At 29.2% G+C, this 16,159-nt stretch overlaps 2 protein-coding genes across 2 annotated transcripts; one reads left to right on the top strand and one right to left on the bottom strand.

Moving 5' to 3' along the window:
- Window positions 1-2,708: 2,708 nt before the first annotated feature.
- LOC129318996 (cyclin-dependent protein kinase inhibitor SMR9) lies at window positions 2,709-3,820 on the bottom strand. The gene has a single exon (XM_054964028.1). It carries the CDS (start codon window positions 3,782-3,784, stop codon window positions 3,341-3,343), a length of 444 nt encoding a protein of 147 aa, XP_054820003.1. The 5' UTR covers window positions 3,785-3,820; the 3' UTR covers window positions 2,709-3,340.
- Window positions 3,821-12,473: 8,653 nt separating this feature from the next.
- Window positions 12,474-15,777, top strand: LOC129318003 (chaperonin-like RbcX protein 2, chloroplastic). The gene is made up of 5 exons (XM_054962488.1): window positions 12,474-13,043; window positions 13,462-13,553; window positions 14,034-14,091; window positions 15,240-15,305; window positions 15,426-15,777. Exons 1-5 carry the CDS (start codon window positions 12,726-12,728, stop codon window positions 15,546-15,548), a joined length of 657 nt encoding a protein of 218 aa, XP_054818463.1. The 5' UTR covers window positions 12,474-12,725; the 3' UTR covers window positions 15,549-15,777.
- The last annotated feature ends 382 nt before the right edge of the window (window positions 15,778-16,159 follow it).

Raw genomic sequence — 16,159 nt, 5'->3', positions numbered from 1 at the left:
AAACATAAAAATAAAAAATTATCTGATAATATATTTTTAAAAAATATCCTGAAAAATAAAAAAATAAAATATTATTTTAAAGAATAAAAAAACACCTTTAAAATATTTTGGGATTATTGTTTTAGAAAATAAAGAAGAATAAAAAAATCTATTTTTAACATTTTTTATTCTCAGAACATATTTTATAAAAATATTAATTCTCATAATAATAAAATAAAAATAATTTTAAACAGATATTTTGTTGAGTTTTTCCCAGCAGCCTCTATAGTAATTCATATTCTCAAATTCATTAGCGCAACTACTAATTTAATTCCCTGTCATGGTGTTTGTTCACCTAGAGGAACAAACGTCATGATTTAGTATTTAGTAACCTTCGATATAACCCTATTTGTAACATTCACGAAAATTATCTGTTACTGCTATATTTATTTTTACTACAGTCATATGTATGGTATTGTAAAAATATAAATTTATTTTTTGCAAAACATAGTATTGCACACTCGTAATATTTGAATTTTGTCGCATTTGTTTGGTTTTCTGTTTTGAAAATGAAATTAAGTGCATAATTATTTTTTGGTTGATAACCACAAAATCATATTTTGGTGGAAGTAGCTTTTACCAGAACACGATTTTAGATGTTTCCAACTGGAAATCAAAGTACGCTTTAAGACTATTTATCCCTCCCCTTATGTTCCCTTTACAACACTTCAATTTAATTATAATGGTCGACCTGAAAACAGAAGAGATCAGTGCCTTTTACATATGTCAGGGACTCAAACTTTATAAATAAAAAAAAATTGACTTATGTACTTAGATTTATGTATTGAATATATTATTATCAAATCAAATCAAAACATGTGAATTTAATGTATTAATAATATTGATAACAAAAATTTATTACAGAATAAATAATTTATAAAACAACACACATGTATGAGATTATATAATTGAACATAAGCATTTTAAATATATAAGATCAAATATATAAATTTTTCTTGTAAAAAAAAAATACATATCTGGAGATATGCTTCTTATCCAAGCTTGACAATGCATAAAGCCTAAAAATAAGTTATTAGTCATGATAAATACCAGACGATTATTGGAGAAAGTGAATTTAATTCAAATGATTCAGAAATCCAAATTTTTTAAAACTTGGTCAAATCTGGGCAATTTGGAAAAAAATCTAGTGGGCCCAAATTTGCACCACATGTTTATCTTTAGAATAAAATCGTCTAAACCATTATTTTGAATTCTTTAAATTTAAATTTTAAATTTTGAACTTATATTTTTTTACAAAAAACGTATAAGAGTTTGATTTCTTATTTTATATTTTATTTCCATTGAACGGAAAATACAACTTTGTATCCGTGAATAATCTACCAATTAATAGACGAAAATTACGCTACAGATCTAAATCAAAGCGGGGGAAAAAAACGTGTGTGCTTGTGTGCGTGGGATAACGATAACCGCACATTAGTCTCATACAATGAATTAAAGAAGGGGCAGTGGTGGGCCCTATAAAGTTTGAAAATAAATAAACTCTAAAAGACATTGATTGAGCTTTATAAATCTCATATATAATATTAATAATTCAAGACAAACAATAGTGCCATACGGGCTAGTGGGGTTTAATCAGCCCTACCAATTACGCTTAATTTCCCTTAATTATTGGTCAAAAGGGATAACCTGATCATAATTTGAATTTCTCACACAAATTTTGCAATCATACCTTGGAAAAAAAATAGTATAAAGTATATCTTCTGATTTAGACAACTGAACATTTTTCCACTTCTATAACGACACATTAGTATCTACTGTCCACGCTGAGAGTTTTAAGTTGTCGTGTAACGAGCAACATGACCTCAAAAATAAAATCACAAACACAAATTCAAATCACATGCATATATTCATTGTTATCAAATTCTTAAGTTTTTTTTGTCAATTAAATTAAATTCCTGAGTTTACTCTATAAGTTTATTATTCTTATATTTATAACTTATAAAATCATGTTAATTCGTTCATAAATTTAAATTAAATAAAAATTAATTAAACTTGCAAGTTAACTCTTTAAATTTATCATTTTTTACGTTTTCAATTTATAAAATGATATCAGTCTGCTCACAAGCTCATTAAGCAAGATATATATATATATACACACACACATTATGTAAAACTTAATTTATAGAAGTGGGAGATTTTGGTTCAATAAAAAAATAAAACTTAAAAAAACAAATATTAACATTAATAAAAAAACAAAAAATACCAAAAATAAGTTATCATATTTTAAAGTTTTTACATTGAGTATAATAATTTATAAATATAGTTAGATTTAATTTTAATAATTTATATTTAAAATATATTTAAATTAAATTATGGTTATATTTTATAATTTAATTATTTAATTATGTACTTTTAAAAATTATTTATTAATAAAGGTGAACTTTTACAAATTTATTATTTGAGTTTATATTTTAAATTTACATTTCTATCATGAGTTTACTTAAATTTTTGAATTTAACAACCTTACATATATTATGTTGAGATTGTCCAATCTATTTTATTAAATTAGTTTAAAATCATTTGCACATTGATTAACGTCGTGTAAAAAATATATAATATTAATTTCCTAACTATCAATTTTAAAAATAATAATTTTAATTAAAAATAAAAAAATAAAATCAGACTATGTGGACGGAAGGAATTAAAGAGACAACGAAGAAGGGTTTAATTTGCTTTGCGGGCATATACAAAAAGGAAAGAATATGTACGACTTTGCCTTTCCTCATGTTCACTGAAACAAACAAACTGAAAAGCTTGCAGAGATATGGAAACTGAAACCCATAATTCACGAACCTCGGATTGAATCCTTAAATCATACTAAAAAAGTCCGAGAATATTCTAATGATTCACATAACACAAACCAAAACCATTACATTAATCTGCACTCATCACACTTTAATTCAAATGTCAGGAGATTACATCTTTTCTGTAGGAGAGCAAAAAAAAGAAAAAAAGAAAGAAAAAACCTAAATTTAGCCATTCCCAGCTAAATTAAGAAGATTATGCAGATAACTAAAATCTCAAGACCATTGCCGTTAATAATTCCCTAAGTAAGACCAATTAACCACTCCAAAAAAAACTCTCAAGCATTAATTAATTAACACACCTCTCATCGTTTGCTGGGGGTAATTAATTAATTAGAGACCAGTTTAGAAGAAACACTTCAAAAGCGCCGTCTTCTGAAGCGAGTGACAATCGCGATCGCGATCGCTATCATATATAACCAAACTATCTAACCCTAAAGTGTATCAACTCTGGAACTAATTAATCAAAGTTGAAATCAAACCGAGATATTATCAGGAAGAGCGAGGAAGAAGAAGAGCTCCAGGTCTGGCGGTGCGAAGAAGGAGATGGGAGACCTCCGACGTGAGCAAGTACCGGAAAACAGCGAAGATGGCTTCTTCTTCTTCGGTGCCGGAGGACAAGTGGCAATCTCCGGTATTCGAAACTTCCGGCCTTTCGGAGTGGAGCAGCATGAAGAAGAAGCAGAAGGACGAGGTTCGTCCGTAGTAATTATCTCTGAAGACGACGACGACAAAGAAGACGGAGAAGGAGAAGGAGGAGAATCTTCTGAGGACACGTCTGGAATTTTGGAGATTTCTGGAGGAAGAGGAAGGTTCTGGTTCTTCTTCTTGAGGTTGTGGGTTCTTGTGGCCTTGAGGTTTCGTCGTCGTAGTCTCGTCGTCGTCATTGAGGAAGAAGAGGTTGGCGCCGGAGGTGCCATTATTTCTGAGACGATCGAAGAGGAAAGGGAAGTTTGAGCGAGGGGTTTAGTGGTTTTATATATATATATATATATAAAATAAATTGAGGAAAATCTGGGCAACGTGGGCCCCCACTGCCCGCTGCCCCATGAATAGTTTACTGTTAGTTGTAAGAACGTCAGATTCCTTTTCTTTTCTTTTCTTTTTTTCTTTTGGAGAAGAGAAACCAACAAAAATAAAATCTTCTCAAATGAATGCAGTTCAAATAAGGAAGTAGGATAAGAAAAGAAGAAGAGAAAAGAAAACCAGGCGTGAGTTGTACTCCCTCCTACTCACTGCATTAGTCGTCTTCTAAAATAATTGGATAGATCTAGATATTAGTTATTTTAGTTAAAAATGTGAAGTATTAATTAGCTTTTTTTTAATAAAGAAAGTCTTATTTATAATCAATAGGTTTTAGTCCTAGTGGAGGGGGCTATAACCGCTCAAGTACGAAGTCTTAGAAATCTGACTTTTAATTTTTTTAGAAAAATCAGCTTTTAAACTAGAATAGAGATAAATTTAAAGTTATTTTATTCTCATATCATTAGTAACAATTTAATTACCTCTCATTATTAAAAATGTTAGGAATAGTCTATCTAAAAATTAGAAGAGGGGTAAGATTTGGACTTCGATTCAAATTTTCCCTGTTTAATCTAACAAGTGAGACATTAGGAGAGGATCAGAACAGAAAATAAATCTATTCTAGATGAAAATAAATGAGTTTTGTGTATTATTCGGAGTTAGAAAAATATGACGTTAATTCATTTATAGCTTATTATGAAAGTTTTTTATATTAATGATGATTGGTTTAAAAATTATAAGTTTTTTGTAGATCAGCCGATGAGGTATGATGAGGGTGAGGAGACAAGACTTACCTCTTTCTCTCTGATCCTTCAACTAATCAACAACTTAAGGAGATGCAAATAAAAACTAAGCAACTTTGGATTATATATCCAGTAATGTTTTGATGTCACTCTTAATTCCAAATTTGGTGAATTGTTATATTATAGGAGTATTTGATTTTTTTTTAAATTCCGTAAAATGTAATTTTATAAGAATAATCCACATGAAAACATTCCGATTTATAAGTTGTAAACCTTCAAATTATATAAAAATGCAATAGTTAGGGAGTGAGTGATTAGAATTAGAAAAACTTGATGCATTTTCAAATGCTCCTTGTGTAGGGGATTTTATTAGTGGTTAATTTATAATTAATTACTTACACAAACGTTCTAAATCATCAGTTTTTCGAGCACCAGCTTAGATTGTCTGGAATTGATTACATTTTAATTTTATGTTTTCACAACTTTATATTTTAATTAATAACAAATCTTAAATAAAGATAACTTTTTTAAATATCATTATGTCAAAAATAGCTATTTAAAAAGTTGCTAGTTAATGTCATAACAAATTGCCAATTATCTTTGACCTAAACCATCTGAATTAGATTTTTATTGTCAAGTTCCCATCAAAGCAATAAGCACTTGAGTATCCAAACCACACTCATAAATGCTCTTTGAACAATAAAATGCCCTTTTCATTTCTATGTATAAGAAAAAATAAATGCATCACATAATTTAAAGAAATTAATTATTAATTATTAGCTGTAATAATTATGTTTGAAAATAAAAAATTTAGACTAAAATATCTCTGCTAATCCAAATAAGGATACATTCATTTTTATCTTGTGTATTAAAATGATGAACTTTATGAGAAGTCATTTAGCCAAACTGCAATAAAATGTTTATTAAAATATATAATTTTACTTATAAAAATACAAAACAAATGACAATTTCTTTTATATTCAGGAATGGAGGGAGTATGTCCTGACCTTTTATGAGTCTTAAAATCAAATTCACCTAAACTCTTAATTAGTAATAAAATATCACTCTTACGAATCATTCAAAATATTACATTTTAAAAATACATCACTGTGTCAAAAAAAAGTTATTTAAAAAGTTGCTAGTTAATGTTGTAAAAAATTGCTAATAAAAAAAATCTCAGACCTCAACCATCCGAATTAGATTTATATTGTCAAGTTTTCATCAAAGTAACAAGCACTTGAGCATCCAAACCATGCTCATAAGTCATAAATGCTCTTTAAGCAATAAAATACTTTTTGAGTATGTCCTGACCTTTTGGGAGTCTTTTAAATTAAATTCACCTGAGCTCTTAAAAATAAAAAATCACCCTTATATATCATTCAAAATATTACATGTTAAAAATAAAAATTCCATTTGAATATAGTATGATTATAAAGTTATGGAATCAGGGATTGTATAATTATTACAATTCTATGCGAATAATTTGTATTTTTTTGGTCAAACTTTAATTTGAACTAAAACTTGTCCATTTATCTTTTTCTTTGCAAATGGGTTTTAGAGACCGTGAGTCCGTGACCGTAGATAATTTTGTGAGCTTAAAAAATATCCCAGATAGTTTACTTTTCAATTTTGTCAAAAGGCACAATCCATGTCAGGATTAGAAGATAAACGAAAAATAAAATATAACTGTATATCATATATGTATATATAGGCATAAACTATTTTGCACTTGAGCGTATATACATGATATGGGATGAGAAGGAATCTTAAGAGAGATAATCTTGTTTATCTTCCGTGATACTATAAAAACAATTACTCTTGTAGGCTTGTAGCTAGAGAGATAGTGTTAGTTATGTTTTATTGTGCTGTAGTTATACTTACATTTAATTTATAAATGAGGTTTATTAGAAGGCTGCAAAAATCATATAAATAATATCATTTTTCCTGTCGTATTATGCGAGACCTAGTGTCATGTTAGTGTGTGATAATTTTTAATTAATTTTAGGAGTTGAAATAATTGCACAAGATTCTGGTTGCTAGCTAGCTATCCAAACTATCTTGTCTTTGTTTGAATTAATAAATCTGACACGTTATATTCTGAATTTCTCATAGGATCCTAGCATAGAGTGTTTGCTAAATAATTAATGAATTAATCTCTGCTCTGTTTGCTTAATGAAATAAATTTATTTGTTTGCCACCAAAAATTAATTATAAATTAATTATTTTTTTTCAAGGGCAACTTTTTCAAGTTAAAATTACATAACATTGGATTCGGACAAACACAAATCCAGGGGAGTTGTGCTATCTATGTAGCATTATTATTAATTATCAGACGAAAATAACAAAGTGCACAAACTAACAATGATTAACATCCTTCTTATGTAATTTTAGCTAAAATTACCAAAACATACAGTAGTAGCTTTAAAAATGGAATTATTGACTCATTAAAACCCCTACTTTGTTTTCTTTTTTTTTTTGTATGAATTGGATTCCTTATTTATATCGATATTGCACCACTTTATACAATACAATGATTTGAAATTTTTTTCAAACAATCTCTTTAAAGTGCAAGGATACATTCTAAAATCTAAATTTAATCTAAAAATTTAAAATATCTTAATTATCAAGAATTAAAATAAATAAGCCTCATGTAAATTTGCCCAGAGTACTCTTTTATATAAAAATACCTCAAATTTTAAATTTATAAAACATTAAACCCAATTCACATTCCAACTCTACTCGAGCAGTATGAAAATATATGTACATTTCATAAAAAAAAAAAATCTATATACAATTTTTAAAAAAGTTAGCGGGCCTAGCGCGATTTTAAAATTGTACTATAGAATTATAAATTATAATAATCACAATGCGGACAACGCCTTTTTTCTGTGGCCAATGCTATTCAAATGAAAGAAAAATTTGGATAGATTAAGTGCATCAGGTTATTTATAATATATTTAATTAAAATATTTTAAGTAATATAAATACAATTTTATGTGATATTTTATTAATTAATTTTACTTTTATAATAAAATTTACATTTAATTTCTTACCTTTTTTCTTTATAAGTAATCTATTGAAATTAGTTTGAAATGGATTAGATAAACAATGAATTCAGCATACGTAAATGTTTTAGGATATTGAGTGCGAAAATAAAAAAAATTGAATAAAAACCAAAAAACCACGAAACAAGCGATTATAATATATTTTGCCTCTTCTGTCACTTTTTGATTTAAATTTGGAAGAATCCGATGCTCCTGTGCCGGCCCGTCCCCACATTACCATGCTTCGGTTGGGAAGAGTGATCTGTGATTGATCATGATGACTGATATAGTGATGTGGAATTACTTGGCATTTAAATATTACAAATTATAAAATTAAAGCAATGATAAACGAGCCTAATATAATACACGTAAAAAGAAACTTGGACTCTAGTCAGGTTTGCTTTGGAAGGTGGTGAAATATTATTATGTCTATGTTAATATTTTATAAGCCAAATGAATTGTTTCTAATGTATTTTTAGTTAATATATGTTTTAAAATAAAATTTTTAATCAAAATTTAAAAAGGGAGAATGTGACAATAAAGTCTTGTAATAGGAATTTATGACAATTATATTCCCCGCTAAATTTTCTAAAACAGTATGAATATTAATTTAAATAATTGCAAGCAGGAATTTCAAATAAAAATTTAGAATTATTGTTAAAATTTAAATATATTTTTTAATTAAAGTTACTAAATTTATAACTGCTTAAATCAGTGTTTTCCATTAATTATCATGAATTCATTGTTTTGGAAATTTAAGTATTTAATATTATTCTTTTTTAATATTGGTTGAATTAAATAAAGATGGTTAAGCCAAATTGAAGGAATTTGATATTCCTTCAGCAAGGCTCTGGATTCTTTTTTTTTTTTAATGAAAAATTATATCAAGACAGTTACTCAATAATTATTGAATTTATGCTGGAACTCTTTTTAAAATTTCAAGTTAATCATGTGAAACTAGAAGCAGAAAAGATTTATACTTGCAATATTGCAAGAGTACATGTGTAATTTTTTTATACACACATTATATATTCCTTCTGTCATAAATTATAAAATATTTTTTAAAAGATTTGGTGTTTCAAAATAAAAGATACTTCAAAAAAAAAGATTAATAATACTTTTTCAATATTAAATAATACCTTTCCTTTCTATTTTTTTATAAATAATGTATTAAATGAAAGGTGTTTTTAAAAGTTTATATTTTTATTTTTTAAAAAATAAAGTTGCAAAGTATTTTTAATGATTTTTATTAATATATATAATTTTATTTAAAAATATTTTATAATTTAAAATGAAGAAAGTATTTTTTTTTTTGGGGCTGAACACACGCCATATATAGGAGCCATAGATAATTCAAATTTTATCAATTTTCCATTTTGCACAGATTTTATTAAGCTTGAAGTGTGCATTTAATTCAGCGCGCTTGGCTACGTGAGGGGTTCGGGACTGGCAAAGCATTGAGCACTTGCATGCATCACTTGTTTACGGTGAATTCCATGCATCCACGGCACAATTATATATATTGCTCCTAAATTATAAAGTATTTTAAGACAAAATTTTACATACAAGTAAATATCTTTAAATATATTAATAATATTATTTTTTTAAAAATATAAAATTTTAAAAATACTCTTTATTTAATACATTTTAATTTAAATAGAGCAGAAAGAAAATTAAATGAAAAGAGAAAAAATAATATTATAGTGAATCTATTTAATGAAATCTTGATTTTTTTGAAGTGTTTTATGTTTTAAAATACTGAATCTCTTTTATAAATATTTTATAATTTGAGACGGAGGGATTATTGAGCCTCAAAGATGCTTTAGGTGTAAAATTAAAATCAAAGTGGACTATTTAATTTTTTATATATTTTTGGCCAATAAGTAGGTAATAGAATGGGTTAATTAGGTGCAACAATTTCAGCATCAATTGCTGTTTCTTGAGGCAACAGAGATTCCACAATTAATTGCATACCACGCATACCTTGCAGTCTTCAGCTCAACTATGCATGGGGATCAGCCACAAGTTTACTCCCACAATAAATGTTTGCATTGATTATAATAATTACTTCTAATTATGCAAACCTTAATTAAAAGGTGACCACAGACAAGCTGTCAGTTGATCATGTATTTTTTAAAAGGTTAAATTGTACAGAATTTTTTGAAGGGATGATGATTTTGATATTGAAAATTTATGTATACTCTCTTCATTTCACTGCATTTGTGTTTTGAGGTTATTGCACACTGATTAAAAAAATACAATAAATATGTTGAAATATGATGTACTACTCCAATTCCTATTATAAAAGTCTTTAACCACTTTATTAAAATTAAAGAGAAGTGATTATTAATTTTGTTTGGAAATGGAATGTGTTTCCAATTTTATCCATATTTCAATGAACAAAATTTACTTTTGTATTTCATTATCTTTCACAGCAATGAATGAATTTAAATGGGAATAATGTTAGAAAAAATTGATTGATACTCATCAAGTGACTTATAGCAAGGACCATCCATCTCTTATGAGAGATGCCTTATGATAAGTATGTTAGCTTTCATGAGTTGTTTTATATTCATTGGAGGTGTTTTGTTAGAGGTGTTTTATAATAAGAAACAAGCTTATCAACTGAGCATGTCTCTTATAAATTATCTTTTACTTTTCTTTTTTGGCCATATATACATCAAATGGTTTTTATTATGGATATGTGTTTTTTCCACTGCATTTGAAACGATAATCGCATGAGTTTAATTAGATGTATTTCTTATAAAGATTTTTTTTCGCATTCGTATAAAATTGAACTCAAGTCCTTATTTTTAAGCAGTCATGGCCCCTTCTATTAGGAATCAATTTTAGTGCTCATCATTCAGATGAGCATTGGAAGCTCATCGCCTCTAAATCGTTTAGATCTAATTTGAATAGTCTGGACTTATAGCATTTTACTTTGATTTTTTGTAAAAAAAAATATTTCAATGAATACAGAATATAAAATAAAGATAATATTTTAATTGTCATTTTTTCAAAAAAAAACATAATTTTTTATTTAAAAAATATCAATTGAAAAATTATAAATTTAAATCATCCATATTAGATTTGAACGATCAAGAAGCAATGAACTTTTAGTGCTTATCTGTATGATAAGCACTGAAGCTGGTTTCCTTCTACTAAGACTAACGCTTATTATTATTTTTATAAGTATTTTTTTATTAAAGATAATTTTATTTAAGACATCATTAAATATTAAATGTTGGTGCCTTTTTTAGTGAAAATTCCAACTTTAATTCACCATGTTGTGCTGGAAGGGAAATAATCAAGCACATGAATCTAAGAAACGGACCAATTGATCCGGCGTAGCCCAAACCATAATTTCAACATGAAAGCCCGGTGAAGCACAAGTCATTATTTTAACATCAAAACCAAAAGACATCCGTGGGCTGAACAAACTACAACTAATTTTACTCTGAGGTTAGGCCCAAAGTTTGTTCTTAAATTCGTTGCAGACCAAATGTGGATTTGTTGTAACTAAACTCACAATCCGTTACATTGTTAATTAATATTAAATTTGTCAATATATATATATATATATATATCCAATTCCCCCCTTACCGGCTAGGGAATGGAATATAAAAGCTCAGCTCACAACTTATGAGATCACTTATTAAAATTTTGAAGAGCAAAAATGAAAATCATCACATAACATCTTATTGTCAAAAAAATCTGATGATGAGTATTCTATCTGTTCAAAATTATACTCCATCCATCCAAAACAAAAACATTTTCTCTTAGTTAATTTTAGTTCAGAATATAACTTAGTATGTGTAAAAAAAAATGTTTCTCATTTCACTTATTACATTCATTAACCTAAATATTTATTTAAATATATCTTTTATTTATTATAAACATAAAGTGCATTAGTAATTGAAATTGGGGATAAAAAATTGTACATATTTTTATGGGAATGAGAGTTTCATTGATATGTAAATTTTTTTTCAAAAATTAGTAATATTTTGAAGGGAATGAGATATTTTTAATTAACTTTTTCTTCTCAAATAAACAGTTAACATCATTAAAAATTACCTACTCCTTCTATAGTCATCCTTATTTAACAGGATATGTAAAAAATCTCAATAATTTTAAATATTCATTTATTCATTGAGTAAAACTTTTTTAAAAATTTCATAATTATCCTGGACACCATCAAAATGTCTTGTATTTTTAAAGATGGTAAATCTACGAATTTCACTTGCAGTTTTGATCAGAACGAAAGAAGTAAAAGGGGAATTGAAATTTTTTTGATAGATATAAAATAGATAAGTTTAGTTGCAGTTGTCAGAATGGAATATTTTCAGAAAAATTATATTTAAATCTTACAAAAAATAATTTATTATTAAGAGATCTCATAAAATTTATATAATATTCTCAAATCTCAAATCTCACACTTTTTATTAGTTGACAAGCGCTATTTAGAATTGGGCAATTCATATTTACAGCTAAAAAAAATTGATAACTTATAATGGTAAATTGTGAATGTCAAATGTCTTTTTAAAAAATTTCCTCAGGCTACAGCCACGAGCACATGCAATATTATTACGACGTGTACGCAGCCTTTTCATAAAACTCAAACAGGGCCGAAGCAATGAATATTGAATACATTTGCATCATAATTCAATACGAAGAAGATTCAATTCCAAACCACGTGGCCTGCCATTCACCAAACTCAAGATACCGTCCTTTGTCATTTGGCCGATGCTGAGGGATTCTGTGACGGAAAACATGATAAAGAATCCAACGTCCATTTTTGAATCTCTTGCTTTTTCCTTCGCAAATTTTGGACCTCACAAATTTCGCCTCCTTCAGGTTCACACACACGTCACCCTTGAGCATCCCCACCATTTTCTCTCTGCACATATTTTCTTTGTGTCTTTTCACGAACACTTCTTCGCCTGCGTCCTTCACTTCTACCTAATTGGCTTTCTTCAGTGCCTATCTCTTATTCTGTTCTGTTGAAATTACTATTGTTTGGGTTGATTTGAGATTGTCAGGAGAGGAAAAGGATGGTGGGTGCTTTATCTGTTGTGGGGGGTTCATCAGTCATGGACTCGCAGACTTCTCCATGTCTGTGTGTGGATGCTTTGCCTACGACGAGTGTGAATCTCAAGAGTGGAGATGTTATTCTGTGGAGGAATCCAACGGAGAAGAAGCAGATAGTGAAAAGTGGGGCCATGGATTTGAGAAGTTCCTTCATTGATCCTGGGCGAGAGTGGCGGCTCTGTGTTACCAAAAGTTGCAAGAAGCAGCGCAAGGGACGAAAACTGGCCGTTGTCAATGAGCTCGGTGGGCAATATGAGGACACTTTTGGTGATGTTAAGATGGTAATGTGCTTGGTTCTCGTTGATGACTCTGAATTATGGACTTTTTAGCAAAAAAAAAAAAAATCTGATAGAATTTTACGTTTTTAATCTTTATTATGGTCAATTGACTTCCCTTTCATCACTGTTTTGTGTCACATCGCTGTGGTCTGGTCTCTGCTCATGACTTGTTCAAATAGATATTAGGCAACAACCAGAGCATCTTTGACGTTGCTTCTTTATCAAAAATGTCAATCATTTGGAAATAAGTTGCCTCATAAATTTAGAAGACTGCTAGTGCTAGTTTCATGAGCACATTACTTTCCATCTGTTTCAACTTAAATAAGAGAAGGCATAATGCAACTGGTCCAAACTACAAGAGAAAATTGCAATCTGCCCATTTTTATATTTGTAATCAAACTGATGTCATTTTTGGATACAGCAACTACTCAACTATTTCACTTACAAGGCTGTGAGGACTGTTCTACACCAGCTGTATGAGATGAATCCACCCAAATACAGGTGGTTCTACAAGTAAGTACAGTATTGTTCTGTAGCTAGATTGCTTCAATGAAGATCTTCATGTTGTATTGTTTTCTGGTGTAGAGCCAAGATTTGATTATAAGGGGAGGCGAAATTGAAGGCATCACAAAGTTTTTTTAAATTTGAGATGGGACTGAAATGTATAAAATCTACGTAATATTAAAAAAATGTTAAAAGCTTGAGGTCATGTGCCTGTCAAAAGTCGCTGACAAACAGTGGTTGCTTACATGAACTGACCAAGCAGGATCAGTATATAATTTATTGGACTTAAATAAAGAACAGGTTCATCAGGCAGGTCTTCCATAATAAGATTCTCAATTCCCTTCAAGGTTGAATCAATCTGTCCAGAGATCAGCTTAGCTCAAGCACCTCTGTGGAAAGTCTCAATTTTTGTTTTACATCTCCGGTTTTGCAATTTCATCGTAAAGGTAGTTATTTAGCTAAATGTTAGTTATTTTGTCATGTTGGCAGTTTTGTTGTATCAAACAAGCCAGAAGATGGGAAACTTTTTCTCCGAACCCTTGGGAAGGTAGTCTTTAATATCCAGTTAATTATTTCATCTGTGGAGAATTTTCAGAACATAGTTGTTTTATGGCTTTGTCTTTTAATATTAAGCACACTGTATTTCGCAGACTATTCTGTTTACTTTCACTCAAATTTGCTTTAAACCATTCAGGAAAAATCAGGAAGAATTTCTTCATCCTGTATATTTAGTGTCGGCTTCATAACTCCTAAATTGAAGTGCCTACTCAGCGATACTGTTTACAGATTCGTTCACTCCATTCCTTCTCTCATTTCTACATAACATCTTCCCCTGATAGCGTTATTGCAAAATTTTCTCACCTAGATCCCTTAATATTACCTCTAGACAAGTTATCGTTTATTTATTTTTTCTCACTTGTATATGTTGTTCATACTGAAGCCATCTTCAATAATTCTTCTTCCCTTAATCTTCTTTTAAAGCAACTTGTCCTCTTGATTGTTCTCTGCATTTCTGAATCTCACCACATTTCATCTAAATGGTCCAAATACTATAAGATTATCCTCTTCAATCTTTAGTTGTGAAATAAATACTGACCAAGATTGCACAAACACTCACCAGGCCGCCCTTTGGTTTAGGAATACCTTTTTTCATTCCGCGTTTCCTTACGTAAACTTAAAAAACCTAGTCCTATTTGAGACGACCTTATTTCTTACTCTGCAGAAGAATTGATTTTTAGAAATATTTTATTCTAAACACAGAAGCATAAGGTAGAACCATAGCTAGATGCTTTGCTTTCCTTTTATTCTTTGGTGCCAAAAGCTAAGTTGTTATCCATTAAAAAATGAATTCAGCCTTGTGCCGTGTTATAGTCTTTTTCCGATGTTGGTAGAACGTCTAGAACAAAAATCAAAGGGATATATCTCCCATGAAAGTGTACCATGGTTGTATTAACATGCCACTTATATCATCAATTAATGTCTTGAGATTATTCGGGTTGCTGCTCACACATCCAGGCTACATTAAAGGATTTGAACCCTGGACACTACTTTTATTCCTATCTTATCTTTATCATGTGGGTCATACTTGTTGGTTTCTGTTAATATATATATACATATATATAGAGTTTAAAAAAAAAGGCTATTTACTTGACAATTATATTTCACAATGTTATATGAGGCCCCCTCATTTGATAGGAACACCAAGAACTTGCTGAGAGAGTGATGGTAACGCGGCTTCATCTTTATGGTAAATGGGTGAAGGTAATGGAATTCCAAAAAATGATTGACATCCAAGGCATTTAAAAGTAAAGCTTTTAGGAATCAATAGGTGGTGTAAGTAAATTTATTAGTTGTAACACTTTTCCATTCATCATCTTGCAGAAATGTAATCATGCTGAGATATACCAAGAAATCTCAGACGAGAACTTGGAGTTGATGAGGGAAAGGCTCATGGAGACTGTAATATGGCCCTCAGATGATACAAACACAGAAAAAATTGGCTGATAACAAGTCAGGACTTCTCATCTTACCTTTTGTTTTGCTTCCTTTCTATGTTTTATCCTCTCCTAAGCTTAGGTATAATTTTTGCTTCAATATGTAGTCCTTTTCCTTCAATTGTGAGCTCTGTGTTCTGTAAATTGTGTATATATATCCATGTTTTAGATAGTTTGATCCGAAGGATTTACAAGTGGCCTATATATTCTGGGCAACTGAGAACAGTATTTCCGACAAACCATTTCATGGCCTGAAAAATGGCTCTCAAATCTCCCACAAGCAATCTAAATATATAAAAGTCTCACAAAATTACAATTTCAGGCTCTCAAATCTCCCACAAGCAATCTAAATATATAAAAGTCTCACAAAATTACAAAATTATCTTGACGTTTCATATTTTTCGTTGAAGTTGTTAATTGTTGTTGACTAGCTGTAAGAAGAATTATTTGTTTGACAACTAAGCAGCAATAATTAACAATTTTAGCAAAAGACATGATTTCAAAGTAGTGTTATGATTTTATACGACTTTACTGTATTTAGATTGCTTGGATGAGATTTAAGATTGATTTTCCCAACAGTAAACTCTTCTCAATCTTTAAATCAGTTTGGTTGACTCAATA

Source organism: Prosopis cineraria, unplaced genomic scaffold (assembly GCF_029017545.1).
Source record: "Prosopis cineraria cultivar Desert tree isolate PC_DT_omini unplaced genomic scaffold, ASM2901754v1 PC8, whole genome shotgun sequence".
In the NCBI taxonomy this organism is placed as follows: domain Eukaryota; kingdom Viridiplantae; phylum Streptophyta; class Magnoliopsida; order Fabales; family Fabaceae; genus Prosopis; species Prosopis cineraria.
Note: the sequence above shows the minus strand (reverse complement) of the source record. Positions and strands in the feature narration are given on the sequence as shown.

Coding starts and splice junctions, on each gene's coding strand:
- LOC129318003 (XM_054962488.1), top strand. CDS start 12,726: ATGGTGGGTGCTTTATCTGTTGTGGGGGGTTCATCAGTCATGGACTCG. Junction 14,092..15,239: donor TTCTCCGAACCCTTGGGAAG/GTAGTCTTTAAT, acceptor CTCATTTGATAG/GAACACCAAGAACTTGCTGA. Junction 15,306..15,425: donor TTTATGGTAAATGGGTGAAG/GTAATGGAATTC, acceptor ATCATCTTGCAG/AAATGTAATCATGCTGAGAT.
- LOC129318996 (XM_054964028.1), bottom strand. CDS start 3,784: ATGGCACCTCCGGCGCCAACCTCTTCTTCCTCAATGACGACGACGAGA.